The sequence below is a fragment of the Oncorhynchus tshawytscha genome, linkage group LG06, assembly GCF_018296145.1.
Source record: "Oncorhynchus tshawytscha isolate Ot180627B linkage group LG06, Otsh_v2.0, whole genome shotgun sequence".
NCBI classification, from domain to species: Eukaryota; Metazoa; Chordata; class Actinopteri; order Salmoniformes; family Salmonidae; genus Oncorhynchus; species Oncorhynchus tshawytscha.
In genome coordinates, this window is record NC_056434.1 from 66882295 (window position 1) to 66910278 (window position 27984).

Below are 27984 nucleotides of genomic sequence, written 5' to 3' on the forward strand. Positions count from 1 at the left end.
CGATGGCCGAGCGGCATAGGCAAAGTGCAATAGATGGTATAAATGACAGTATATATATATATATATATATATATATACAGTATATATATATATACAGTATATATATATTTATTTATATATATATATATATGAGTAATGTAAGATATGTAAACATTATTAAAGTGGCATTATTTAGAGTGGCATTGTAAAAGTGACTAGTGATCCATTTATTGAAGTGGCCAGTCATTGGGTCTCAGTGAAGGCAGCAGCCTCTCTGAGTTAGTGATTGCTGTTTAGCAGTCTGATGGCCTTGAGATAGAAGCTGTTTGTCAGTCTCTTTCTTCAGCAAGCAGTACTGGAGCGCCGGTACCCCATGTATCTAGCCTCGCTACTGTTTACTGCTGTTCTTTAATTATTTGTTATTTTTATTTCTGTTTTACTTAACACTTATTTTTCTTTAAACCGCTTTGTTGGTTATGGGCTTGTAAGTAAGCATTTCACTGTCAGGTCTACTACACCTCTTGTATTCAGCGCATGTGACAAATACAACTGTATTTTATTTTATATATAGTTATATAAACGTCATTACGTCGCACAACGTCACCACGTGATCTTTCGTCACTGTTTTGGAATGGCTTCCTGTATCTTCTCTTTTCACGCGCTCTAAGAACATGGATTACTGTTTAACGCTATTAAACCCTTTTTTAAAGAACTACCATAGAAGAGGCAATACACCAAGAGAAAGATACAGGGCAATACAGAAACGGAAAAGAGAAACCTTCAATACGAACTTAAAATGTTCTTATTCCAGTTACCAGAGGTTGTGCTCTACCACATTATGTCATATTTGGAATACAAGTCTTTGAGTCGCCTTTCTCAAGTTTGCAAAACAATTTACCATTTTGCAAATCGTGACGCTGTATGGAGGAAGATAGCAAAAGAGTTAATAAACACTGGAATTACACGACAAGGAGCAGATGTGTAAGAAATATTGTTTCATTCGTACAATAAGTAGGGTACAGTGGTCGTTTCATGATAAGCATCATGACTTCCCAAGAGTTGTTTACATCTACTTCCACGCGGCTTGCTACAGTTGTTGCCATTCACACCGCTATCCTTCTCGATGCAAAGTTTTGCAACACTGTAGCATGCACTACATGGGCTACACTGTTTCAGCATGGTGCCCATGGAAAACGTTTATGTGTTGTAAAAACGCATACAGATAGCCTCGTGGTTACTTGCTGTAGATATCTGAACGGCGTTTACAAATAAGTTGTAGCTGCATAATAACACATTCCTTGTTGCACACAGTCATGGTGCTACATAATCCTGAGAAGAATATCCTCGGCCAATGACTGCAGTTATGTTGACATGACGACACAGTTTTTCAGGATACATTCATTGTATGAAATATATATAGCCTATTTCCCACTTGCTGCCGTGGAAGCCCTGAGTCTGACTGACTGGTCTAGAAACACTGTTCTAGAGAACCTAACATTGTGAATTGGACCTGAGCCATTCTGGCATTACTGCCTTCTCCCCCAGCACAGCTACTCATGCCACAGTGACAGCCACTCTTATCAAACCATGGGTCTCCTTTGAGATGCAGCCTAACAGCAGTGTAAATAAACTTGGTAATCCTGCTGAGCGCTACAGGACACCACATCCCACAGCTCTGTGAGAGAAGCAGGCTGTTTCCTCCAGCCCACATCCACCCCCTCTGGCACAGGCCTCCTGAACACATGTGAACACATATGCTAGTGTTCTGGACGACAGTGTTGGGTTCAAGTATGACAATATGGGTCTATTTGAGGCCTCCTGCTATTCCTTGTGATATTCACACCATATCTGCTAATATACAGCACACAATGCTGTAATTCTACGCCTCTTGGGCATTGTTTGTGTGCGTTGTCCGTTCAGAGGTTTTATTTATGTGGTGTTCTTCAAGGGTTATAATTGTGTTATCACATCACTATCCATGTTACAGGTATCCCCACATCCCTCTGAAGGACAGAGTGAAGGTATCTCAGAACTGGTGCCATGGGATCTGCAGAAAGGAAGTCATGCTCAAATGGAGGATTAAGTGAGTGTGTTTGTGAGTTTTGGCATCATGGCACCACAGTGTAGTTTCTGGAGTTTCCCTAATCCATCTCATCTCTTGCGCCACTGAACACACGACAGGGATTGGCTGGTGAAAGTTTAGGGAGAAAAAATTGCAAAAGAGGTCCTGAAGAGTTATTGTTAGTTTTTTAACGAAGCTGTATACAAGTAAAAGGTATTAAACATTGGAAAATGGTTGCTGAATAGTTTATAGTTCTAGATGTTGGGGCTGAAAAGCTCATTAGGAGTACCAGTAAGCACTATCCAGAGAGTCAATGGTGGGTTTACAATCTATCCCTAGATTACCATTCACAAGGTTTCAACTAGAGAGAGAATCATGCTCTCCTTTTAGTCATTGTGCCACCTCAATCTGGGTGATTGTGGAGGCCAGGTCATCTGATGCAGCACTCCATCACTCTACTTCTTGGTCAAATAGCCCTTACACAGCCTGGAGGTGTGTTGGGTCATTGTCCTGTTGAAAAATAAATGATAGTCCCACTAAGCGCAAACCGAATGGATGACGTATCGCTGCAGAATGCTGTGGTAGCCATGCTGGTTGTGTGTGCCTTGAATTCTAAATACATCACGGATAGTGTCACCAGCAAAGCACCGTCACACCTCCTCCTCCATGCCTCACGGTGGTAACCACAAATGCAGAGATCATCCATTCACCTACTGCATCTTACAAAGACACAGCGGTTCGAACCAAAAATCTCAAATTTGGACTCATCAGACCTAAGGACAGATTTCCACCGGTCTAACATCCATTGCTGGTGTTTCTTGGCCCAAGCAACTTTTTTCTTCTTATTGGTGTCCTTTAGAAGTAGTTTCTTCACAGCAATTCAACCATGAAGGCCTGATTCACGCAGTCTCCTCTGAACAGGATGTTGAGATGTGTCTGTTACTTGAACTCTGTGAAGCATTTATTTGGGCAGCAATCTGAGGTGCAGTTAACTCTAATGAACTTGTCCTCTGCAGCAGAGGTAACTCTTTCTTTCCTGTGGTGGTCCTCATGAAATCCAGTTTCATCATAGCGCTTGATGGTTTTTGCAACTGCACTTGAAGAAACTTTCAAAGTTCTTGAAATTTTCCACATTGACTGACCTTCATGTCTTAAAATAATGATGGACTGTCAATTCTCTTTGCTTATTTGAGCTGTTCTTGCCATATGGACTTGGTCTTTTACCAAATAGGGCTATCTTCTGTAGACCATCCCTACCTTGTCACAACACAACTGATTGGCTCAAACGCATTAAGAAGAAATTCCACAAATTAACTTTTAACAAGGCACACCTCTTAATTGAAAAGCATTCCAGATGACTACCTCATGAAGCTGGTTGAGAGAATACCAAGAGTGTACAAAGCTGTCATCAAGGCAAAGGCTGGCTACTTTGAAGAATCTCAAATATAAAATGTATTTTGATTTGTTTAACACTTATTTGGTTACTACATGATTTCATGTGTTATTTCATAGTTTTGATTTATTCACTATTATTCTATAATGTAGAAAACAGTAAAAATAAAGAAAACATCCTGGAATGAGTAGGTGTGTCCAAACTTTTGACTGGTACTGTAATGTCAGAGTATTTTCCATTATTTGATTGTGTGTTCCCCCTACAGCTTGTTGCCGTGGATACAGCTAGACGGGGATGTGCTGTATCTGTCTCAGGCTGCAGACATCGGAGCGTACCATCTGAGGCCGGACACGGGGAAGCTCCAGCGCAGCCCCATGGCTCTGTTCTCAGGACACCTGGAAGACGTGTGTCGATTTGCTGTGACTGACACACACCTCGTTAGTGGAGGAAGGTAATCAGCAGTAATCAACTTAACTCAAACTCCTGAAAGGAATAATATCAGTGGTTGAAGTTCAGTCTATCATGTTGCTTCAATACTCACTTGCCATTCTTACTGTGTACATGCTTCAACTAAAGGTCATTGAAGCATCATCACTACTGCAGACCCACGGCCATAGAAGCACACTCTCAGTCAAAGATGTCACATTCCACTTAATGTACTCATGTCTGTTATAGTGAACTATTATCTTCCTCTTTCAGTGATGGTAAGATCCTGGTGCACCACAGGAGGAATGGGTTCTCAATGGAGTACTCAGGTCACAACCAGGAAGTGAATTGCCTGGACTGCAGAGGAGGACTGATTGTCAGCGGCTCCAGAGACAGAACAGCCCGGGTGAGACACACTAATATTCTAGCACCCAATGTGTCCGTTTGTTTAGATGATACTGGCTGAAATAGGGCTCCACTGTAGTTTCACATTGGGTGGCAACCAAAGTATGTGTCATATGCAAGCTTGGCGAACAAATTGATATCATTAACTCTATGTGTTCCACCCTGGCTGCATTTACACAAGCAGCCCAATTCTGATATTTTTTTGACTAATTGGTCTTTAGACCAATCAGCTCTGAACAAGATCTGATGTGATTGGTCAAAAGACCAATTAGTGGGAAAATATCAGAATTGGGTTGCCTGTGGGAACGCAGCTTCTGTGGCACATTAGGGTGTACTGTCAACCACAGACAACTATGGTTTTAATGTTTGTATTTTCTTAATGTTTCCTTTCAGATTTGGACTTTGTCTTCCAACTGCCCCAGAGACACGATCCCTATGAACGACAGGGTGTGGTCTGTGGCTATTAGTCCCACACAGAGGTATGTAATGTACATGCCTAGAATGTCCCAAAACAGTCAAACAGCTACACTAACATCATACATGAGTGCACAAAAGGTAGAGTCCTGCCCCCCCGGACAACCCGCATCAGTCAGTACGACACCCTGACTTCAGTTATGCCATTGGCATAAAAACAGTTGTCAGCCACCGGTTTGGGTGATAGTTGAGTTTGGGGCTAGATTAACCTGAGCGGTGGGTTCATTGTCCTCTGTTACTGAATAGGACAATATTTATTTCCCTCGGGTGGTCTGGGGAACGGTGAAAGAGGGATCGAGAGAGGTGAAAAAACAGGATATCAAGGCAAAGCGGGGTTGCCTTCATAGGCCCTTTGATTGCTCAGCCATGTAACTACACACCCACACACTTAATGATGCTCACACACACGAAAGCAAGTACACGAGCACATACATACACACACTCGAGCGAACACACACACACACACACCACACACACACACACAGGGACACCCTTAATGACACACAGACGCACAAGGCTGTAACAGTATCCCTGCTTCACCACCTGCCCTAGACCGGCAGGCAGCTGATCCTTCAAACTGGCCTTAGCGCCGCCGCAGAGTGGAAACACCATGAGTCACAGCAACAAAGGGCAGCTCTCCTCGGCTGACAGGTCCCTGGTCAACTCTGTTAAATTCAGGCAATCAGAGACACCATCATCTTCTGGGTGGATTGTTCATGCATTACATTTCCATGAATTGACTTGAATTTATTCAGGTAGACCTGGAAGACTGAAACTGTAGTGAGACTGGCTGTTTCTGCTCGTTGACCTCCGCCATACATTCATTCGGTATAAACTAAACTTCACACGCATACTTTTATTGTAGAAACACACACAGCCACAGACAGTATGAACTCACTCGATCGCTCTGTCACACACACACTCCTTCAGTATATATTACTCTCACACAGACACACACATTCACGTTGAGCCCCGGTGGCCCTGTCTGCTCAGCCAGAACTTTAGATCTGAGAGTATGGGGCGATTATCCACATCATTAATTCTCCAATTTGCTGGCTGAAATAGCAACCGTGCCTCAGCCTGCTGCCCCCTCATAATAAACCTGCTCCTTCCACACACTGACCAATGACCTGGTTAATTAATAGACCCCTGGAACCGAGGCGTCAACTCGCTGACAAACCTATAAGCCCACCTATCCCCTTGCAACCTCATCACTCCTGGAGCTAAGAGGATACAAGAAGAGAGATGTCATCGCTTAGTCAGTGCTTTGTCAAATATTACATGTGATGGCACCGCCAATTAATTAAAAATCGGCAATTAATTTAAAATGATTGCATGACACAGGTCTTGTTAATAAGGAAATGGCTCAAAATCAATCTAATAACCTAGCTCTTTATGGTAGACCTTTCTACTCTACCAACTGTGTGGCATGACCCAGGTGCTATCTCTTACCCGTTAAGGGTCAGTTAGGGGCATTGAAAGCTTTAGTTTTATCTTGTTTTAAATGACAGTTGAAAGCGACAGGGAGCAAAATGGTGGAAGCAGCATGTTTTCTGATTTGGTGGGGGGCTCCTTATGTTTTAAATGTAATTGTCCCTGCTTCATGCTCAAGGAATCTAAAGAGTAGGGGGGGGTGCAGCAGGAGACGGGGCTGGTGTGATGTGTGAGATCAGCCTGCCATGCGATGGCTAACTGTAGTGTTGGTACCATACTGTAGCTACAACTTTAGGGCTGCTTTTCTAAATGTTACATTTGAGTCATGTAGCAGACGCTCTTATCCAGAACCACTTACACTGGTGAATGCATACATTTTCGTACTGGTCTCACATGGGAATCAAACCGACAACCCTGGCGTCACACGCGCCATGCTGTACCAACTAAGCCACACATAACAATATCTGTTATGCTGTCATGATATTGAGTGCGACACTTGCAATTTGAATGCACCTCAAGAAGAATATTTTATTTTTCGCATAGAATGTGACAGGCTGAACAATTGAATAGGTAAACTATTTTACTATGGGGTTGTCTGATTTTGCTGTTGCTTTCTTTTGTTGTTAGCTGTGGCATATTAAATGGGGTCAACAATTTTTCATCAGATAATTCAAATAACCAAAAAGTACCGGGTCTTAGTTTTGTCTGGCTCTCATTTTGATTGTACTGTAGGTGCCGGGTCTCAGGCTCGGAGGGACCCTGCCCAATTGAATCCCTGCTAACCATATCCACTTTTGTGGTCGGTACTACCACAACTATACTGATATTACCCAATGGCAGTGTTTGCCCTATATTAATTTAGCAGCGGCAGTATGACCATGGGCATTACGATCAGGTCGTGTGCAGCTGCACTCCGAATTGATGATTACTTGTGTGCTGCAAGCTGTGGGCAGGATTGAAATAAACCCAAACCAAGGCAAACGGTTACGGTACCCTTCATTCCTTGACACACCATTTTTTCCTAGCGTTTTGCAAATCGCCGTTTTGGACGAGACTGACTTTATGATCAAAATTATCTTATTTACACATTGTAGTACATTCGGACTCATATCGATGCCACATAGGCTGTTTTCAAAAAGAGAAGTTGCTCTTTAGAACTTTAAAATGTTGTCTCTCGCCCCAAGGCAAAATGTTGTCTCTCGCCCCAAGGCAAAATGTTGTCTCTCGCCCCAAGGCAAAATGTGTAGAATTGCAGGAAATTAGCTTTAAAACAGCAAAATGTTGTCTTTCGCCCCAAGGCAAAATGTTGTCTCTTGCCCCAAGGCAAAATGTGTAGAATTGCAGGAAATTAGCTTTAAAACAGCAAAATGTTGTCTCTCGCCCCAAGGCAAAATGTTGTCTCTCGCCCCAAGGCAAAATGTGTAGAATTGCAGGAAATTAGCTTTAAAACAGCAAAATGTTGTCTTTCGCCCCAAGGCAAAATGTTGTCTCTCGCCCCAAGGCAAAATGTGTAGAATTGCAGGAAATGAGCTTTAAAACAGCAAAATGTTGTCGCTGCAGACAAGATAAGACCTTCTAAAATGTTCAGTCGGAGACGAATGCAGATGGGAAACACCATGCTCCAGCCTATTTATTTAAAGCCGCTATGCTGCATCAGTTGGGCTACAAATTATAATGCTTTTAAAGGGAAACTTATATTTCAGATGGTGTCGTTCATTTTGGAGTAGAATGTCCTACCAGAAATGTCCTTCTCACAGACATTCTACAGAATGAAGCAGCAAATGGAATCACCCCGCTCTGCTACACTGCCGCTGTCGCTGCTTTTCTCATATTCACCCTCGTGTTCAAGCTGTGGGCGGCAAAATGTTCCCCTCTCTTTATCCTTCCCATTCCCCCCTTTCTCTGTAATCTTCCTCGCTTGGTGTCCCTCTTTTTCCATCTCTCTCTCTTGGGTTTTCCAGTAAATATCATCTCAAAGTCTATTAAAGGATTACAAAGAGGTGTATTGTGGCTGCATTGAAATGCCAATGCTGATGCGACTCCGTGTTGGTCCCTGCCTACTTTTGGCGAGATTGATCCCAGCAGTAGATCTGGCCCCGATCTGGCCCCTTCTTTCATGCTTTTCTCAATTGAATGTCTTTCCACGCCACGCTGTGTGATACTGTCTCTGTCCCGAGGCCCACTTCATATAGGCTACCTGGGGTTGCAGGTAGCTTAGTGGTTAGAGCGTTGGACCAGTAACCGAAAGGTTGCTGGATTGAATCCCCGAGCTATATATATATATTTTTTAAATTATAAATATGGCACATGGTTATTGGAATAGGACTGGGCTCTGTTGGATCCATGTCCTAGAGGTTTTCTGTCATTGACTAGCAATTGAGTAAGAGGGGTCGAATCCGGTCTTAGACTTGACTCTGACACTGTACCAAGACTACACATTAGATATGAGGACTTGTAGTATTAGTGAGAGAGGATGAGGGCGGACATGGGTCTAAATGCTGTCTTTTCCACTCTCCCACCATGTCTCTATCTTTGTCTTTCTCTCTTCCTCTCTCCCTTTCTCACCATCTCTTTCCACTCTTGGTACAGTTTCTTTGAATTGTAAAGAAGCGGGCAGGTGGTTAGTAGTTGACTGAGGTGTTCCCTGCAAATAGGCTTGGGCCAACAAGACCGGACAGGTTGAGCGCTGGAGCTGTCGTGGCAGATCACACTGTTCGATAGGAGAGAGCATGGAGTCACAACTGAGTGGATTTCATACCATATGTTGTTTTATTGAGTGATGATACTATTTATTGCTGTTGTATTGCTGCTCTGTAGGAAGAGTAAGGAAATGGTCTAGGAACAATGTAATGAAAGCAAGGTTTCTCCCTCCTAGGGAATTCTTGCCATTGTTACCTCTGCGTTTTTATTGAGGGTTTAAGTCCGACTCTTTGTTACAAATATAGGCTCTTTGAAAAACTGCAGCCATACAAATGCAATTTGGTAAATGGATTGGCTGGAACTGGTGTTAATCGGATAACTGGGTGATTCTCATGAAACCATTCTCATGAAAAAGAATCTGTGTTGCTATAGTTTATCCATAAATCCTAAAAATGTTTACATTGAACTATTATATTTATTACGTACAAACACAGAGTCTGTGGACATGTCTCATTAACGTAACACTTTCTCAAGTTCCTGTAAAAACTCCAATCAGTTTTTATATAAAGTTTTATCCACCCGTGATGCATCATCTAGAGGAGTAGTAGAAGTTAAGTTAATTCATTTGCTTATATGCCTCCAGAATGAGATTCTTATTCTCAAACAACCCCCTTTACCCCGCTTGGCCTTCTCATTACTGTAATGGCTAAAAAGCTCAAATTGGGGAAAAGTCTTACATTTTATAATCATTTTATGATATGTGCATTTTCAGTGTTATGTTTAACTCAGGCCTTTTCATGAGAGGAGGAATGTTAAAAAGATGAATTAATTTCTTTATTTCTTTTTTGGACTGTTGCCGTAATGAGAATTTTGTGGAAATGGTGGTAGAATGCATAATATCTGATCAAAAAAACATAGTAATAATTATGAAATTGAAATTATGAAAGTACAGATCTTAATCTCAGTGATCCAAGATATATACATTTTGTAAATATTTTTAAATGACACCTGAGAATTTTTGGATAAAATTTTTGTTTTGTGAGAATGACCCAACTGTATTCCATAAGAGATTCGCCACAAAATCTGTCACTCACACACCCAGAGTATCACCTGTGTGCATGTGTTACAGGGTTAGCAGAACGGAATAGCCAATAACAGACCACTCCAAAGAACCAATTAGGGTTTGACGCTCAGTGTCAAAGAGCCTATAAGATCAATCCATTTCTCAGTGCCAAAATGCAGTTACACAATGTATGTCGGCAAGATTGGGGGGGGGGTTATACTGACCACTCGCAAAGGGGAGGGGGCTGGAAGCCACTGGAGGGAGAAGCTACCCCGAGGAGAGGTGAGAAAGGGGCGCTTTTTCGGGGTTTGTTTTGTTTAGAATTCCTCAAGCACAACTACAAAGATGTTGCAGGGGCAATGCCTTTGAACGTTTCCAAAGAAAATGATTGTTGGATAAACCGCCCCGATTCGCCACTTTCTCACCACGGAGGGAGGCTGACCTCTGACCTCTAGTATCAAAGTACAGGGAGACGCCCCCTCCAGCCCTGATTTTACCCCCACTGCTCTGCCCCACTCAACCGCAAGAAAAAGCCTGAAATTCATGTCTTTCTCTTTCGTCTCTCACAGGCTCGGCCTGTGGCTCAGGAGTCAAGAATTCAATTAGTTAAAAAAAGAGAAGAAAAGAGAGAGGCTGCAACAATGCAGCGATAAGGGGCAGAATGTGCGTTCCCACACGCTAAATACAGGGCGCTTTCTCTGGGGCCCACAGAGCCGGAGGACCCACACTGCAGGAGGCAAGAATAATCACAGCTCCTCTGAACCACTCATTACACACACACGCACACACACACACATACACACACACACACACACACACACACCTGACACCCACATTCCACAGACATACGGAACCTCAAATTTACACACAGGCACTCCTAAGCTACTTCAAACACATACCCATGTGCCCACCTCATACACACACATGTGTGCACACACTGCTCAAAGTCATTTTGCAGACATACACATACTAGCACCTCAGACATACCTGACAAACACACACATACACAACTCACACAGGCCTCTCATTACACACCACCTCATACAGGTGTTCCTCGGGTTCACTTGCTCTACCTGAGAGACTAGGCCTGCTGTTCAATGTACAGAATGGAAACATCATGGCATAAATTGGGTTAATGATACAACTGCCCAGTCAACATGGGTTGGTATATCAGATTCTGTTATTGAATTAATTAATTGTGTTCTATCAACATTGAAATATCCCTCTTCTCGTGGATGGTCTAGGTTTAATTGATTGTTTGTTGAAAGCATTGATGTTTGTTTTGTTTCTTTGCACACAGACCTCAATTTGCCAACATGGTCCAATGGTCAATTGAATGGATGTTAGTTCTTATAATCCAGTATCCTAATGACTGTCACTCCTTTCATGTTTCTGAGTGAGAAGAAGATGAGTGACAAGGTCTCTGATCATTCAAGGGAACCGGGGCTGAGCTGACACATACCACAATGAATGAATCCTCATTTGTGTCTGTCTATTGGTCCTCAGCTGGTAGAGCATAGCATAGTTGGTTCGATTTCCGGGACCACCCGTATGTAAAATGTACGCATGCACGATGACTGTAAGTCGCTTTGGACAAAATAGTCTGCTAAATAGAGTCTATTGTTGTAATCCGTTACAGGAATCCACTAGACTCATAATCGACATCATCTGAACTTTAATGTTTAGCTGTTGTTAGTTGGAGGATAGCCGTTAGTATAGCGAGACCGGATGGTGTTTTGTGTTTTCAATACATGGTGGCGGGCCGTTCTGTTCCGTTCCAGCCGGCTGAGCAGAGCAGCGCAGAGGGGCTGTGTGTGGAATGTCCTGGTGCTGTCCTGGTGACCTCAGACAGAGGGGACACAAACAGAAGCCAAAAGGGCCAAGGGGTGGGGTATTGGGGGAGAGGGGGGGTCTTGGCGAGCCCCTGCCATTGTCCCCTCCCGGCTGATATAAAAGCATCATAACCCTTTGAGCTCAGACATATTTAGAGAGCAGATAAAAGCACTTTTTACAAACTAGATACACGGCGGGCACAAAGCCGGGGTCAAGCGCAACAAATTAACAACCTCTTTTGCCTAGAGGGGGGAGAAGGGGGGAGAAGGGAGGAGAAGGGGGGCAGGGGGCATAGCTAAATCGCCCCTGGAGTCCATCGCCATGCCTCTACATTCCCAGCGCCTGCATGGTCTGTGTTCATCTCTGCTATTTAGCCTATTCTTCTGTAATTGGCTGGGGTTTAGTTTAGATAAATGGTGACTTACTTGTTTTGTTTGGAGTATTGTTGTTCATGCGATAGGTTTGTGTGGGATTCTTTGAATTTCACGAAAGTGGTGCCAATCTTTGGCAATGGCGAAAGAATTGGATTCAGGTCAAATGTAACATTTAATTTTAATGTCAGATAGCTACATATCCCATTTTAAACAGTAAGCTTAACTTTTTTTGTATTTTGCGAATACACTTCACTTTTCTATTTTGCCATAAGTTACAATAGTGCCAGGAGAAATTCAACTGACAGTGCGTATCTGTTACCCTTGTCTCTCAGAAGAATAAACGTTGCAAGACTGGAGTGTAGTTGTTCCATTTGGTGTAGTACAGCTGTTTAGGTAGTAAGCTGAAAGTCCTACACATGGAAATTGTATCCTTTTGTAGTGACTAGTGATGCAAGCCAAATGCTAAAGCCAAACTGGTGGCTTAGAATGTGCAGCCCGACACCAAAGTACACCCCTAACCCACAGTCTGTAGAACGGACATATCATTAGAACACTTGAGTCAAATTCTGCTACCTAAGTCCATACATTTACTTTCTGGTGTTTGACACTAAATGTACTTTCTATGTGTTTGACTTTCGGACTTGATTTACTGCAGTTTGACTCCAAGCAGGTTCAAATAGGTAACCTTTTTCATTTCTAAGGAAAGCAATTGGAGAATCCCCTATTAAAACTGAGAAATAATTCTCATAACATGTCATTTGTTAGACTAGATTCCTAGACCAGGCTGTTGTTCACCTCTTTGTTAGAAAACTAGAAGTGATTTTGGGGCTGAGAATGGGGATGGGTTAACAGAAGTGGAACGTTTGCGGTGGTCTTGGGAAAGCGTGGAGCACCCTGTGCGGTCAGCTTGTTGATTTGGAGCTAACAATGTTGGTACTGTTGGGCTCTTCTCCCAGCAGGGGCTCAGTGTGCGTGTTTCTGTCTGTGATTGTGTGTGTGTGTTCATTTGGCTGGGTTCCCAATGGGGGCTGAGTTAGTTTGTGTGACCCTGCCACACAGCCCCTTAGATAATGCAGCCAGCTGATGAGGTTACCCAAACGGCAGCAGAGGCCCAGCATGTCCTTATAATGAGGAATGGACTGGGAAGTAGAGGGAGAGGGAGAAGGTTGGGAGGCTACAGAGATGGGGGTGATTTCAGGATGGGGTGGTAGTAGGATCTCAGGGAGGTGATTGGGGGGTGAGGGGTTTTAGGGAGGGGGCACCTGTCCCACATCAGGCGAGAGAGGCTTTGACCTTAGCAGCTATAATATCAGTGAGTGATCTGACCCTAGATCAGGCCAGTGCTCGGGAGGACAGAACCGGTTCATTGTATGTCTGTGCTGTGTACCCCCCTTCCTCCCCCAGCAGAGCAGAGCCCAGTGAGGGGTGAGTAATGTGAGTAATGGAGAGTAATAAGGGCCAGGCAGCGAGTGTGACCTTAACCCTATTGTATCTTGTGTCACCAGGGTTCAGAGGTCATACTCGCTGAGGGCCCGCCGCCCTGATTGGACCAAATGAGTTTACCCAACACTAATTAACGGGGGCTTTGCTAACGGGCCTCTCCGCTTAACGGGCCTGACAGCTGCCCCTGTGCCTCAGTACACCCTCCCGTGCCCCGCTCACGCCCCTCGTTACCCCTGTCTCAACGCAAAGCGCCTCCACGCCACCCTTACCCCATTGCCAACCCACCCAGCCGTCAGAGGAAGAAACGCCAACCAAACCACCCACCACTGCTTCAACACAGTTATCTGTCTACTTCTCTGTCCTTCTCTCTGGCTATTCTATCCCGCTGTTTTTCATTTGAGATCTGCCGTGCTTTCTTGTGATTGTATGTGAAAGCAGTTGATGCTGAAACTGAAGTAAAACGGAAAAATAGTAAATGAATAAGTGGTACAAAAGAAAGTAAAAAGATAATCAAATGGTGGTTGTGCCCCAGGGTGTTGGACCTTCCCCTGTCAGTCAAACCTGCAGGAGGCCCTAAGCCTCAGACCTGGGCAGAGCTAACAGAAGCCCCCCTACTGCCCCTCTCCCCTTTGGCCCACCCCACCCTCTACACACAGACCCTACTACACCCCTCCACCCCCTCCTCCTCTCCTTTCACCCCTGTGCCGCCCATGCATACCTAGGCCACTACTTCCGACCTGTCAGTCCAATCAAAGGAGTGTTTTAGTTTCTCCTCTTTTCTCTCTCACCACTGAAACAATAAACGTGTGTCTCTGACCGGAGACTGTTGAGGGTGTCACGCTTTAGCTTTGCCCTTTGAGGTGTCTCAGTGTTCCCAGTTTTCCTAAACGTTCCTCTGTTGTCTCCTCCACAGCTCCTTCGTGACTGGCACAGCCTGCTGTGCGAACTTCTCTCCTCTGCGGATCTGGGATGTTGAAAGGTAACTAACTACACAACACACACACACACACACACACAGATACATACTCCACTGATTCACACAGACTTTACACACCACTTACTACACACACCCAACCCACAAACAACAGTGCACCATGACCAAGCATTTTAAGTACATTCCTATACAGTATAGAAATTTAGAGTTGAGCCCTTCATCGTCCACCAGTAGTATTCCTACCAACCCACTTCTTACCAACCCAACTATTCCAAGACCTCCCATCCTAGCCCATCTGTCAGTATAACTGATCACGGCAGTGAAAGTGGAACCTGGCTGTAATGATAGTTGTTGTTTCATCATCCCGTCTAAAAGCCTTTGCTTTGAGAAGTTCAAAGGAGGGCTGGGAGAATTCCTGGCACTGAAAGCCCAAGCTTAAACCTGATACAGCCCTGACAGGCCACTGTAATTCCCAGCTTTACCTGCCGAATTAAACCTTCTGACACGTCCCGGGCCGGACAGAGAAAGGCGCTTCCTGCTCCAAATGACATGGACATTTGAGCTGGGGAAACGGGGGAAGGGAGGAAGGGGAGGAGAAGGGAGGGGAAGTTATTTGTGCGTTGCAGGTGTTCCGAAAATATATTGACACAGTTTACCAGAGCTCGTTCTTGCTAGAAAACATGAACAACATGTCCTTGTGTAGTATGTACATGCAGAGTAGTATTCAGGTATTGTGGTTTGTGTTTTTTTCTCAGTTTGGGAGTAAATATTTTAAGTCCCAAGCCTGAAAAATTGTATGTCTTTGCTGTAGTATGATGATTGGGACAAGTGGCCTGGCTGATCTGTGTCCCCCACTGTAACTTCCTGTCTGGTAATCAGCTGAGGTACAAAAAGCGGTCTGGGAGAGGGCAGGGCACATACTGTACACCGATGACAGCAGGATGAGGGTTATGGGGGTACTCTGTGTGTCTGTAACGGTCTCTTATTTCCCATATCTCAGATGCACGTGCGCACACACAAACACAGACACACACACAGCAACCCCACCACACACATAGAGCACATATTCAACCTCTCCAGACACACCACCATCACGATCCACCCCCCTCCACCCCAACCTAAGACTACCAGCAGCATCCCAACCCAACCCTGTGCATTAGTGCAGCCACACTCCCTTTGACAGCAGACACATCAGAGAGAAAAGATCACAACCAAGACACCGTTACACCTGCAGCACCAAACATAGCCAGTAAAGCAGCTGAGTGCATCAGGATCTGAACAAGACAGGAACCACAACATGTTGCTGATTCCAGAAATGACTTGTCATCCGAGGATGGAAAATAGTGGCACAGGATGTGACTGAGATCAAAGATGCTGATGCTCAGGTCATGGACTGCCACTTTCTTTAAGAGAGGGAAAGAGGTGAAGAAATATAGATGGAGAAAAAGGGGGAGAGAGGGAGACTAGGGGAGGAAGAAAGGGATATGTGTTCTGTCTGTGTTCTTTATGTGATTAATCTAGTTTCACAAAACAACTATTTTACTCTTTTAGTTATTTTTCAAGAAATCGTGACCTGAATGAAGCATGTCCTTGTTTTATGACAGACGTGGCATTATTCTATAACAGGCTCATTAAAAATCAGTTTCTCTTTGTTGACCCTTCTAAGTGTTGCCATGCAAAACCAGAACCTTCCCACTTATGTGGGGCAAAGGAACCTTGACCATTCACCCATTGTGGCTTTGATTTTAATTTAATTTAACACATTTCTTTTTTCTCCCATTGCAATTAATTCTGTGTCTTTTTCATCTCGATAGCACAAAGCCTATGATCACCCATACAGAGGGATCCCACACAAGTGGCGTTTTTGAGCGCACCCCAACTTTTCATGGTGCCTTCGCTTGTGGATAAACAGGGAAAAAGCATCAAAGAACCCCAACCATCGCTCCGAGATTCCCGTCAAAGGAGCCCCACAATCGCCTGGCAGATTCCTGGCATTCCTCTCTGAAAAGCGGGGGTTAAATGTCTGCGTTGGGAGGTCGCTCTGTTATACAAATTGCACGGGCATTGTTTTTGGAGAGAACGCGTGTGACATTTAAAGGTGGCCATTGTTCTGCCCGTACATTCCTGCCCGGTTCTGTGTCCCGCGGTTCTCCCAGCTCCCTGAGTCCCCACTGTTTGTTTTAAGGTCTGAAAACCCCAGCAGGACTCTTTCTCTACCTGTCTGACATCCTTTCAGAGGAGTGGCTGTTTCCCAGCGCGGACGTCCCCAGGCCCAGTTTAGACACCAGGCTTAACCTTACAAGAGCTCTCCCACCCATACTGCTTTTCTATAGCCCCCCACAACACCAAGAGAGAATCCCCTTAGCTTCTCCTGTTTAAAGTCTGTAAATTCATTAATGGTTCCTTTCACAAACTGGTTGTGTATATATGTGCGAGTGTGTGTGTGGCCCGAAAGCCAACCTGACTCCTGCAGTGAGACCAGATAGGCTTAAATCAGGACTAACTAAATCTCCCTGTGTATCACAGACAGTCACTTCTCTCATAACAGTCAGTCAGTCCCCCCTATGGCGGACAGTCAACTAACCTTCCAAAATCAATTCAGTGTTGGGCTTCATTTTATCTCAAATTCTCACTATTTATTAACCGGAAACCAATTTTCCCCTTAGACAAACATGAGCATTCAATATTTTATTTCAGTCGAATTTCAGTTAATTTCCTCAATTACTGGGAATGTGATTTGCCTCATGTCAACCCCATATCACAGCTAGTTAAGTCCCACATTCTGGCTCATCCAGGGTCAGTGGCACTAGCTACTCTGTAGTTTGAGTGGGGTCACAGAACATTGGTGTGAGAGCAGCAGTTCCCTCTCTCCACTCTCTGGAGTATACTGCCCATATGATCTATCTCCCAAGTGCACCTTACTGATCTCTGAACTCCCACATGTCCATATTGTAGACATCATCCTTGGTGACATGCAATCATTTGCTCCTTTTTCTATTTAGCACTTTGCACTTTCACCTTTTGTATTTTCTCGAACATGGATTAAATGAAGTATATTTTTGCATCTCGGCCTCCTTGGGTTTTTCGTTTTCATGGTTTGAGTACGACTAACTTTTCACGACAGATTTTTTTTCTCTCACGCACCAGCCACTATTCATCTTACCCGGAGCGCACACCCTCATATTGCCTTTCATCATGCAATCAAATCAGCTACAGAATAGTATTAACTAACTTGTAGTAAATATTACCTGTTTTTATGGATCTAGTAGCATCTTAAAAATATATATATACAGTTGAAGTCGGAAGTTTACGTACACCATAGCCAAATACATTTAAACTCAGTTTTTCACAATTCCTGACATTTAATCCTAGTAAAAAATTCCCTGTTTTAGGTCAGTTAGGATCACCACTTTATTTTAAGAATGTGAAATGAGAATGATTTATTTCAGCTTTTATTTCTTTCATCACATTCCCAGTGGGTCAGAAGTTTACATGCACTCAATTAGCATTTGGTAGCATTGCCTTTAAATTGTTTAACTTGGGTCAAACTTTACGGGTAGCCTTCCATAAGCTTCCCACAATAGGTTGGGGGAATTTTGGCCCATTCCTCCTGACAGAGCTGGTGTAACTGAGACAGGTTTGTAGGCATCCTTGCTCACACACGCTTTTTCAGTTCTGCCCACAAATTTTCTATAGGATTGAGGTGAGGGCTTTGTGATGGCCACTCCAATACTTGACTTTGTTGTCCTTAAGCCATTTTGCCACAACTTTGGAAGTATGCTTGGGGTCATTGTCCATTTGGAAGACCCGTTTGCAACCAAGCTTTAACTTCCTGACTGATGTCTTGAGATGTTGCTTCAATATATCCACATAATTTTCCACCCTCATGATGCCATCTATTTTGTGAAGTGCACCAGTCTCTCCTGCAGCAAAGCACCCCCACAACATGATGCTGCCACCCCCGTGCTTCACGGTTGGGATGGTGTTCTTCGGCTTGCAAGCCTCCCCCTTGTTCCTCCAAACATAACGATGGTCAGTATGGCCAAGCAGTTCTCTTTTTGTTTCATCAGATCAGAGGACATTTCTCCATGTGTCCCCATGTGCAGTTGCAAACCGTAGTCCGGCTTTTTTATGGCGGTTTTTGACCAGTGACTTGTTCCTTGCTGAGTGGCCTTTCAGGTTATGTTGATATAGGACTCGTTTTACTGTGGATATACAGTGAGAGAAAAAAGTATTTTATCCCCTGCTGATTTTGTACGTTTGCCCACTGACAAAGAAATGATCCGTCTATAATTTTAATGGTAGGTTTATTTGAACAGTGGGAGACAGAATAACAACAAAACAAATCCAGAAAAACGTATGTCAAAATTGTTATAAATTAATTTGCATTTTAATGAGGGGAAATAAGTATTTGACCCCTCTGCAAAACATGACTTAGTACTTGGTGGCAAAACCCTTGTTGGCAATCACAGAGGTCAGACGTTTCTTGTAGTTGGCCACCAGGTTTGCACACATCTCAGGAGGGATTTTGTCCCCCTCCTCTTTGCAGATCTTCTCCAAGTCATTAACGTTTCGAGGCTGACATTTGGCAACTCAAACCTTCAGGTCCCTCCACAGATTTTCTATGGGATTAAGGTCTGGAGACTGGCTAGGCCACATGGCCCTGTCCATCGTCCCTTTGATGCGGTGAAGTTGTCCTGTCCCTCCGCAGAAAAACACACCCAAAGCATAATGTTTCCACCTCCATGATAGATTTTTTTTTTACCCCTTTTTCTCCCCAATTTTGTGGTATCCAATTGTTTTTAGTAGCTACTATCTTGTCTCATCGCTACAACTCCCATACGGGCTCGAGAGAGACGAAGGTTGAAAGTCATGCGTCCTCCGGCACACATCCCAACCAAGCCGCACTGCTTCTTAACACAGCGCGCATCCAACCCGGAAGCCAGCCGCAACAATGTGTCGGAGGAAACACCGTGCACCTGGCAACCTTGGTTAGTGCGCACTGCGCCCGGCCCGCCACAGGAGTCGCTGGTGCGCGATGAGACAAGGACATCCCTACGCAGTACAGCGCCCTTAACCACTGCGCCACCCAGGAGGCCCCACCTCCATGTTTGACGGTGGAGATGGTGTTCTTGGGGTCATAGGCTGTATTCCACCTCCTCCAAATATGGCGAGTTGAGTTGATGCCAAAGAGCTCCATTTTGGTCTCATCTGACCACAACACTTTCACCCAGTTGTCCTCTGAATCATTCAGATGTTCATTGGCAAACTTTAGACGGGCATGTATATGTGCTTTCTTGAGCAGGGGGACCTTGCGGGCACTGCAGGATTTCAGTCCTTCACGGCGTAGTGTGTTACCAATTGTTTTCTTGGTGACTATGGTCCCAGCTGCCTTGAGATCATTGACAAGATCCTCCCTTGTAGTTCTGGGCTGATTCCTCACCGTTCTCATGATCATTGCAACTCCATGAGGTGAGATCTTGCATGGAGCCCCAGGCCGAGGGAGATTGACAGTTCATTTGCGAATAATTGCACCAACTGTTGTCACCTTCTCACCAAGCTCCTTGGCGATGGTCTTGTAGCCCATTCCAGCCTTGTGTAGGTCTACAATCTTGTCCCTGACATCCTTGGAGATCTCTTTGGTCTTGGCCATGGTGGAGAGTTTGGAATCTGATTGATTGATTGCTTCTGTGGACAGGTGTCTTTTATACAGGTAACAAACTGAGATTAGGAGCACTCCCTTTAAGAGTGTGCTTCTAATCTCAGCTCGTTACCTGTATAAAAGACACCTGGGAGCCAAAACTATTTCTGACTGAGAGGGGTTCAAATACTTATTTCCCTCATTAAAATGCAAATCAATTTCTAACATTTTTGACATGTGTTTTTCTGGATTTTGTTGTTGTTATTCTGTCTCTCACTGTTCAAATAAACCTACCATTAAAATTATAGACTGATCATTTCTGTGTCAGTGGGTAAACGTACAAACTTATCAGGGGATCAAAAACTTTTTTCCCTCACTGTAGATACTTTTGTACATGTTTCCTCCAGCATCTTCACAAGGTCCTTTGCTGTTGTTCTGGGATTGATTTGCACTTTTCGCACCAAAGTACATTCATCTCTAGGAGACAGAACGCGTCTCCTTCCTGAGCGGTATGACGACTGCGTGGTCCCATGGTGTTTATACTTGCGTACTATTGTTTGTACATATGAACGTGGTACCTTCAGGCGTTTGGAAAGTGCTCCCAAGGACGAGCCAGACTTGTGGAGGTCTACAATTTTCTTTCTGAGGTCTTGGCTGATTTCTTTTAATTTTCCCATGATGTCAAGCAAAAAGGCACTGAGTTTGAAGGTAGGCCTTGAAATACATCCACGGTTACACCTCCAACTGACTTAAATTATGTCAATTTGCCTATAAGAAGCTTGTAAAGCCATGACATCATATTCTGGAATTTTCCAAGTTGTTTTAAGGCACAGTCAACTTAGTGTATGTAAACTTCTGACCCACTGGAATTGTGATACAGTGAATTATAAGTGAAATAATCTGTAATCTGTCTGTAAACAATTGTTGGAAAATTACTTGTGTCATGCAGAAAGTAGATGTCCTAACCTACTTGCCAAAACTATAGTTTGTTAAGTGACTTCAACTGTATATATATATATATATATATATATATATATATATATATCAGTGCCTTGCGAAAGTATTCGGCCCCCTTGAACTTTGCGACCTTTTGCCACGTTTCAGGCTTCAAACATAAAGACATAAAACTGTATTTTTTGTGAAGAATCAACAACAAGTGGGACACAATCATGATGTGGAACGACATTTATTGGATATTTCAAACTTTTTAACAAATCAAAAACTGAAAAATTGGGCGTGCAAAATTATTCAGCCCCTTTACTTTCAGTGCAGCAAACTCTCTCCAGAAGTTCAGTGAGGATCTCTGAATGATCCAATGTTGACCTAAATGACTAATGATGATAAATACAATCCACCTGTGTGTAATCAAGTCTCTGTATAAATGCACCTGCACTGTGATAGTCTCAGAGGTCCGTTAAAAGCGCAGAGAGCATCATGAAGAACAAGGAACACACCAGGCAGGTCCGAGATACTGTTGTGAAGAAGTTTAAAGCCGGATTTGGATACAAAAAGATTTCCCAAGCTTTAAACATCCCAAGGAGCACTGTGCAAGCGATAATATTGAAATGGAAGGAGTATCAGACCACTGCAAATCTACCAAGACCTGGCCGTCCCTCTAAACTTTCAGCTCATACAAGGAGAAGACTGATCAGAGATGCAGCCAAGAGGCCCATGATCACTCTGGATGAACTGCAGAGATCTACAGCTGAGGTGGGAGACTCTGTCCATAGGACAACAATCAGTCGTATATTGCACAAATCTGGCCTTTATGGAAGAGTGGCAAGAAGAAAGCCATTTCTTAAAGATATCCATAAAAAGTGTTGTTTAAAGTTTGCCACAAGCCACCTGGGAGACACACCAAACATGTGGAAGAAGGTGCTCTGGTCAGATGAAACCAAAATTGAACTTTTTGGCAACAATGCAAAATGTTATGTTTGGCGTAAAAGCAACACAGCTCATCACCCTGAACACCATCCCCACTGTCAAACATGGTGGTGGCAGCATCATGGTTTGGGCCTGCTTTTCTTCAGCAGGGACAGGGAAGATGATTAAAATTGATGGGAAGATGGATGGAGCCAAATACAGGACCATTCTGGAAGAAAACCTGATGGAGTCTGCAAAAGACCTGAGACTGGGACGGAGATTTGTCTTCCAACAAGACAATGATCCAAAACATAAAGCAAAATCTACAATGGAATGGTTCAAAAATAAACATATCCAGGTGTTAGAATGGCCAAGTCAAAGTCCAGACCTGAATCCAATCGAGAATCTGTGGAAAGAACTGAAAACTGCTGTTCACAAATGCTCTCCATCCAACCTCACTGAGCTCGAGCTGTTTTGCAAGGAGGAATGGGAAAAAAATTCAGTCTCTCGATGTGCAAAACTGATAGAGACATACCCCAAGCGACTTACAGCTGTAATCGCAGCAAAAGGTGGCGCTACAAAGTATTAACTTAAGGGGGCTGAATAATTTTGCACGGCCAATTTTTCAGTTTTTGATTTGTTAAAAAGTTTGAAATATCCAATAAATGTCGTTCCACTTCATGATTGTGTCCCACTTGTTGTTGATTCTTCACAAAAATACAGTTTTATATCTTTATGTTTGAAGCCTGAAATGTGGCAAAAAAGGTCGCAAAGTTCAAGGGGGCCGAATACTTTCGCAAGGCACTGTATATATATATGTATATATATATATATATATATATATATATATATATATATACCACTTTCTGGTGTATGATGGAGTCCTAGCTATTCTACAGTGACTCTAACATGTGACGGTATTGACTCATCCCTGTGATTTCGCAGACTCAAGAATGTGACAGGCTACATTCGGACAGACTCAGGTAGGTATGTGACGGTAACGACTCGTCAGACCATGTAACATCCCACTCAGGCATGCTTTGGACCAGACTCAAGTATGTGATGGTGTGGACCCAGACATGAGATTGTCAGATCACACAATCAAGCCGCAGCTCAAAGGCAAGCGGCAGCCGCACTAGCAGATACAGTCCTTATGACAGATTATATGGTTATGCTCCGTCCTGTAATCTTCCTGAGGCTCATAAAAGTGGTGACCTAACAATTTGACAATCCCGGCTGTTCTGCTGCTCGCCATCCACCGCACAGTGCTATTATGGCTTTAAGTTCTCGACGCAGATGTGAAGACCGCTTTCAGGGATCTGGATTTTTAGCGTCTCACCTTGGTGTTTGACATTTTTAGAGGGCAACGAAGACCTTGAGTGCGATCAGCACAATTGGGTTTGTCTGTGAGACTTTGTATTTAGATAACGACTTGATTGGCCTATTGCCTTGTCGGTTGAGTTGTGTAGGGGTTGTCTGTAAGACACATTTGAGTTATGAGTCAATTATTCACATGTGGCTTGAGTGGTATAGGTGTTCTTTGTCCAACATGCGTTAAGCTCTGGGTTTTAGCAGTAAAAAGAAAATGAGGGATCGGTACCCCACACAGACACATATCCCAGAGAGAGAGAGCCCCATCACGGACTCCCCATTGGCCAGGCTTAGACCCCAGCTCTGAGAAAGCTCTCGTCCAATAAGACGCCACGTGGGGAAAGCCCTCGTCCAATAAGATGGCCCCCTGGGGTGAGGCTGGCGGATTACTAGTCTGCCCCTGGTGTTTGGAGCAGTGGGGGCACGAGCGAGAAGGGGGAGGGAGTGTGGTCACCAGGGCCAGTGGCCTCCTTTAAATGGTTGCTAGGGAGCAGGTATCAAAGGTCTGCGAGTAACACACAGTCACGGTCATGGAGGGAATTAAACCGCAACAAAGAGACAGTTATTCTGCAATAATCCGCCCTGCGGAGGGCAAGTTATTCTCCAAGAATCAGAGCCGCCGAGTGGGCAGCCAACGGAGGACTGTGATCACAAGAGCATGGTACTGCCCATACACACACCTTACACATCATTTGTGCATTCATGCACCACGATGTCTTCTCTCTCTCATTCTCTTTCTTTCTCTCTCTCGCTCATTCTCTCTCTCTCTCACACACACACCTCACCATCCTGGTGTTGTAGTGTGGGGGGATCCCTGTAATCAGTCTCAGAGCCCTCTCCCAGATAGAGAGGTGTTGACTTTGATCTCCTCTGGGTGGTCTGGAGCCAGTGGGATTGGGAATATAGAGATGGAGAGAGAATGGTAGTATATGGGAATATAAAGATACACACAGAGAGCTTAGGTGTGTATCAAGGATCAACCGCTATAAAGACCGAGACAGGTGGAAATAGTGTTTTATCCATCTCACTGTGGGTTAAGGTGAGTTATACCTTACATCAATGAGTAGGGGCTCCGTTTATTATTCATGGTTGCTTAGGGGCGTAAGTGAAAACTGCACATCCTCATTTGAAGCACTAAGGACAACCGGTATTGGACATATTAGTAGTCAGTAGCCAGCAGGCATTTATAGTATTGATACAGTGTAACATGCCTGTGATCTTAGGTGCAGAACTTCCCCTGAACTGTCTCTGTCTTCATCTTTCTTCTTACTTTCTCCCTATTTCTCCATCCTCCCTCTCCCTGTCTCTCAGGTGTGAGCTGCTGTGTTGTCTGGGTTCAGAGTTCCGTCGGGGTGCAGGTGTGTTGGATATAGTCTATGAGTCGCCTGTCCAGCTGCTCACCTGTGGCTATGACACCTACATCCGCTCCTGGGACCTTCGCCTCAGCCCCAGGTACACCGTCAATCAGTCAGCCGTCAGTCAGTTAGTCCATATATTAAGCTGTCAATCAATCATTTTGTTCGTATTTATGTATAAATTGTCAAAATGTAGATTCCGGTCAAGCATTATGATTGGCAGAGAGGCGTTCTGAGCCATACCAAAACAAGAATAACATCACGGCTACATCATACACATCTACACACACGTGCTATGAGTCAACACAGCACACATAACAGCACTAGCAACACAGTCCAATCATTCCCCTCCACTCCATCTTCCAAAAAGAAAGAGCACAGTATATTCCAACCCAGTCCAATCTGGGCAGTACCTGAATGATTCGGACCCTTGCACATTTCCACGACAAACCAAGCAGGGTCCTGCTATTAGAGGGGAGGGTGCCTTTTTATTTGGGTGCGGTGTGTGTGTGTGTGTGTGTGTGTGGCGTGGCGTGGGTCAGTCAAGTAACACAAATAAGAGCTGATTGTCAGTTAGCTCTGGGGAGTTGAACGGGGGGGCTGGGCTGGGAGGGGGTCCCTCTTTAGACATCAATAATTCACACACACAGCACCACCAGGAGGCTCCCTGGGACAGTGAGGTGGTGCAGGGTGTCTGGACCTTGGGTTCCCGCTGAAAGCAGGACATTGAGTCTCGCAGACGCCTTGAGTGTAACTGACCAGCGGATAAAAACACATGCCCAACACACACACACATTTTGTTCTCTGTCTGAAATACAGTGTTGTCTTGGTGTTGTCTCTTGTTATGGCTTTATGTCATGTAGTGTTGTTGGGATGTACGTAGTGTCTTTTATCAGGTTGATCAATCATCTCATGGTCTTGTTGAATATGTGAGTTTTGTGTTTTTGTGTGTTGGGTCATTTCATCATCTTTTTGGGGTTGTTTCTTTGTATTTATATTGTGGCTTTTTGTAATTGGGTCATGGCAAATAGTTTTCTCATGCAATGTGGTATTGTCTTATTTAGTTATGTTTTTGTGTCGTGGCTGTGACATTCTCTGGGTGAAATGGTCAGTGTGTATGCATTTTGTTCACAAACTGTTGCATTCTCACCTCGTCCGACTAACCACACACCACGTCGGCTATAGGTTTGGCAGAGAGAGGGAAAAAGAGAGAAAGAGGAGTCAGCCCAATTGGCCTAGTCTACCTCATGCACTCTTGTCTCAAATTGTCCCAGAAAAACACACTCTGAGAAACCGACACAGCTCAAACTCTCAGACACACACAATGTTATTTTATGTCTTTACCTCAAATGCCACGACAGGCAAAGTAGACTTGTGATGGCGACCCTCCTTTGAGTCTGGTTGAATCGGTGCTATATTTGTCTATATCTGGTGGTGTCTCTCAACCCTTTAGTACCCACTAGCTAGGTTTCCATCCAATTTGCGATCAGCTTTTCATGTGTATATTATAAAATACGCAATAAAAGAAGTGCATTTTCCCACCAGACGTGTTTCCATCAAATTGACTTGTTGTGGATAAAAAGCTGTCCGTGGTGATGTAGTGCACATTAGTTTCTAAGTAGCGAATAAAAATCTGAAGTTCATTGTGTTTCCATCGCGTTTTTTTTTACCGATGGCTTTGTCACAAAAACTGTTGAGATAAATAGCAAACTTTCCCAATCTGGTTTTTGCGTATGCTTTCTAGTGTAGACAATGGTTTGCCGATAAAGTCAACAGGGTAGGTTATGCGACAAGAGAAAGATGATTTTTTTTGGTCGATAATGTTAGCCCAGCATAGCACCGATCATCATGTCACCAGCATTCTAATAATACCCTAGATATTTATTGGAAATTTGCATGAAGCTCGTCACACACTTACAACCACGATGTGAAGTCCATCAGAACTGATTTCATCTGCCTATAAACTCTTCATGCATTTCCAAGTGGTGGCTATAGGCTACAATGTATATATCACGTTTTCTTTGAAATCATGGTTATGATATCAATAGTTGCTCATAACAGTGTTTTCACCGCAATTGTCGCAGAATGTATTTATTGCCTAGCGTATTGTTTCGAGTTGGCATTAGGAGATTTTGCCAACAAATTCGCTGTTTCCATCAGGCCTGCCGTGAGTTTTTTTTTTATGTGTCAGGTAATTAATTGGTTGCATGGAAACCTGGCTAATTACAGGGAATTGAGCTCGCACTCATTGGATTGCTAAAATGAGGACGAACAGACTGTGTGTGTGTGTGTAAGCCTATCTGTATGTGCGCCCTTGTGTATTTGCGTATGTGCATACTTGTGAGAGGGAGTCCAGACATCTCTGCTGCCCTTCTGTCTGCTCTCGGTCCCTGTGCATCACTTATTGATGAGGCTCTAATGGATGATCGATCTCTATTGGCAGAACCCCCAAAATACTTCCCCTACCACCACCTCTTTCCCCACTGCAAACCCAGCCAGCGCTCCAACACCCCAGCGCCTTTCCGTTAACAACAGAGGAAGTTTCAGCGTCCTCACAAAACGCACGCCAACATACAAAATGTAACTTCCTCATAACATGCACACAGACATTTGCCTTCTTTAAAATTCTTCAGAGTGCACACTCCTAAATCCAGTCACACTCTGCACTGTGTTGCAGTGGTCCTTTTACCATAACTCATCAACGTTAGTTGAACAAAATGAATGCCGTATTGCTGTCATGCTGTATTTCAAATTAAACGGATTTTACTTTTTCTGAACATTCTCTAATGTCATTTCCTCCTGTCCCAACAGGAAGTGTGTCATGGAGTGGGAGGAGCCTCACGACAGTGCCCTCTACTGCATCCAGACGGATGGGAATCACATGATTGCCAGTGGCTCCTCTTACTATGGCGTCATACGGACGTGGGATAAGCGGCAAACCCGCTGCTTAGAGGTGTGTGTATGTGTGTGTGTGTGTGTGTGTGTGTATGGAATCAAATGTGTGTGGGTGAGTGCCATTTATGACTGTGGTTGTCCTTGCCACAGATGTTCCAGCTGTCCTCTGCTGTGAGTAGCCCAGTGTACTGCCTGCGTTTCAACACCTCTCACCTGTACGCTGCCCTCGCCACAGCACTGCACTCTCTTGACTTCAAACAGGGCCCCCGGCCTCGCAGATAACGCCCACTCCCACAGACAGCTGTTGGGATTTAAAACAATAAATTCGATGTTTTTGACAGTAAATGGCTTCATTCTCTGTAATAACTGGAACTCTGAGCTAGAAAGACCGTTGGGTAT

General features: G+C 44.1%; 1 protein-coding gene across 2 annotated transcripts; it reads left to right on the forward strand.

Annotated features, from left to right (window-relative positions):
* Positions 1 to 596: 596 nt before the first annotated feature.
* fbxw4 (F-box and WD repeat domain containing 4) lies at positions 597 to 27982 on the forward strand. Of its 2 annotated transcripts, none has more exons than XM_024424656.2 (9): positions 597 to 960; positions 1967 to 2062; positions 3700 to 3885; positions 4134 to 4266; positions 4659 to 4744; positions 14440 to 14505; positions 24647 to 24787; positions 27502 to 27643; positions 27736 to 27982. In XM_024424656.2, the coding sequence occupies exons 1-9, from the start codon at positions 776 to 778 to the stop codon at positions 27865 to 27867; spliced, it is 1167 nt and encodes a 388-aa protein (XP_024280424.1). In that variant the 5' UTR covers positions 597 to 775; the 3' UTR covers positions 27868 to 27982. The 2 variants fall into 2 exon arrangements, with proteins under 2 accessions (XP_024280424.1, XP_042179466.1); XM_042323532.1 differs by lacking the exon at positions 597 to 960 and adding an exon at positions 1014 to 1767 and having other exon boundaries at positions 27736 to 27981.
* Positions 27983 to 27984: the final 2 nt, after the last annotated feature.

Bases quoted from the DNA above. Each gene is read 5' to 3' on its own strand.
- fbxw4 (XM_024424656.2), top strand. From the start codon at position 776: ATGTTCTTATTCCAGTTACCAGAGGTTGTGCTCTACCACATTATGTCA. The intron at 4,267-4,658 runs GTGAGACACACT...GTTTCCTTTCAG, and splicing joins CCAGAGACAGAACAGCCCGG to ATTTGGACTTTGTCTTCCAA. The intron at 4,745-14,439 runs GTATGTAATGTA...TCTCCTCCACAG, and splicing joins GCTATTAGTCCCACACAGAG to CTCCTTCGTGACTGGCACAG.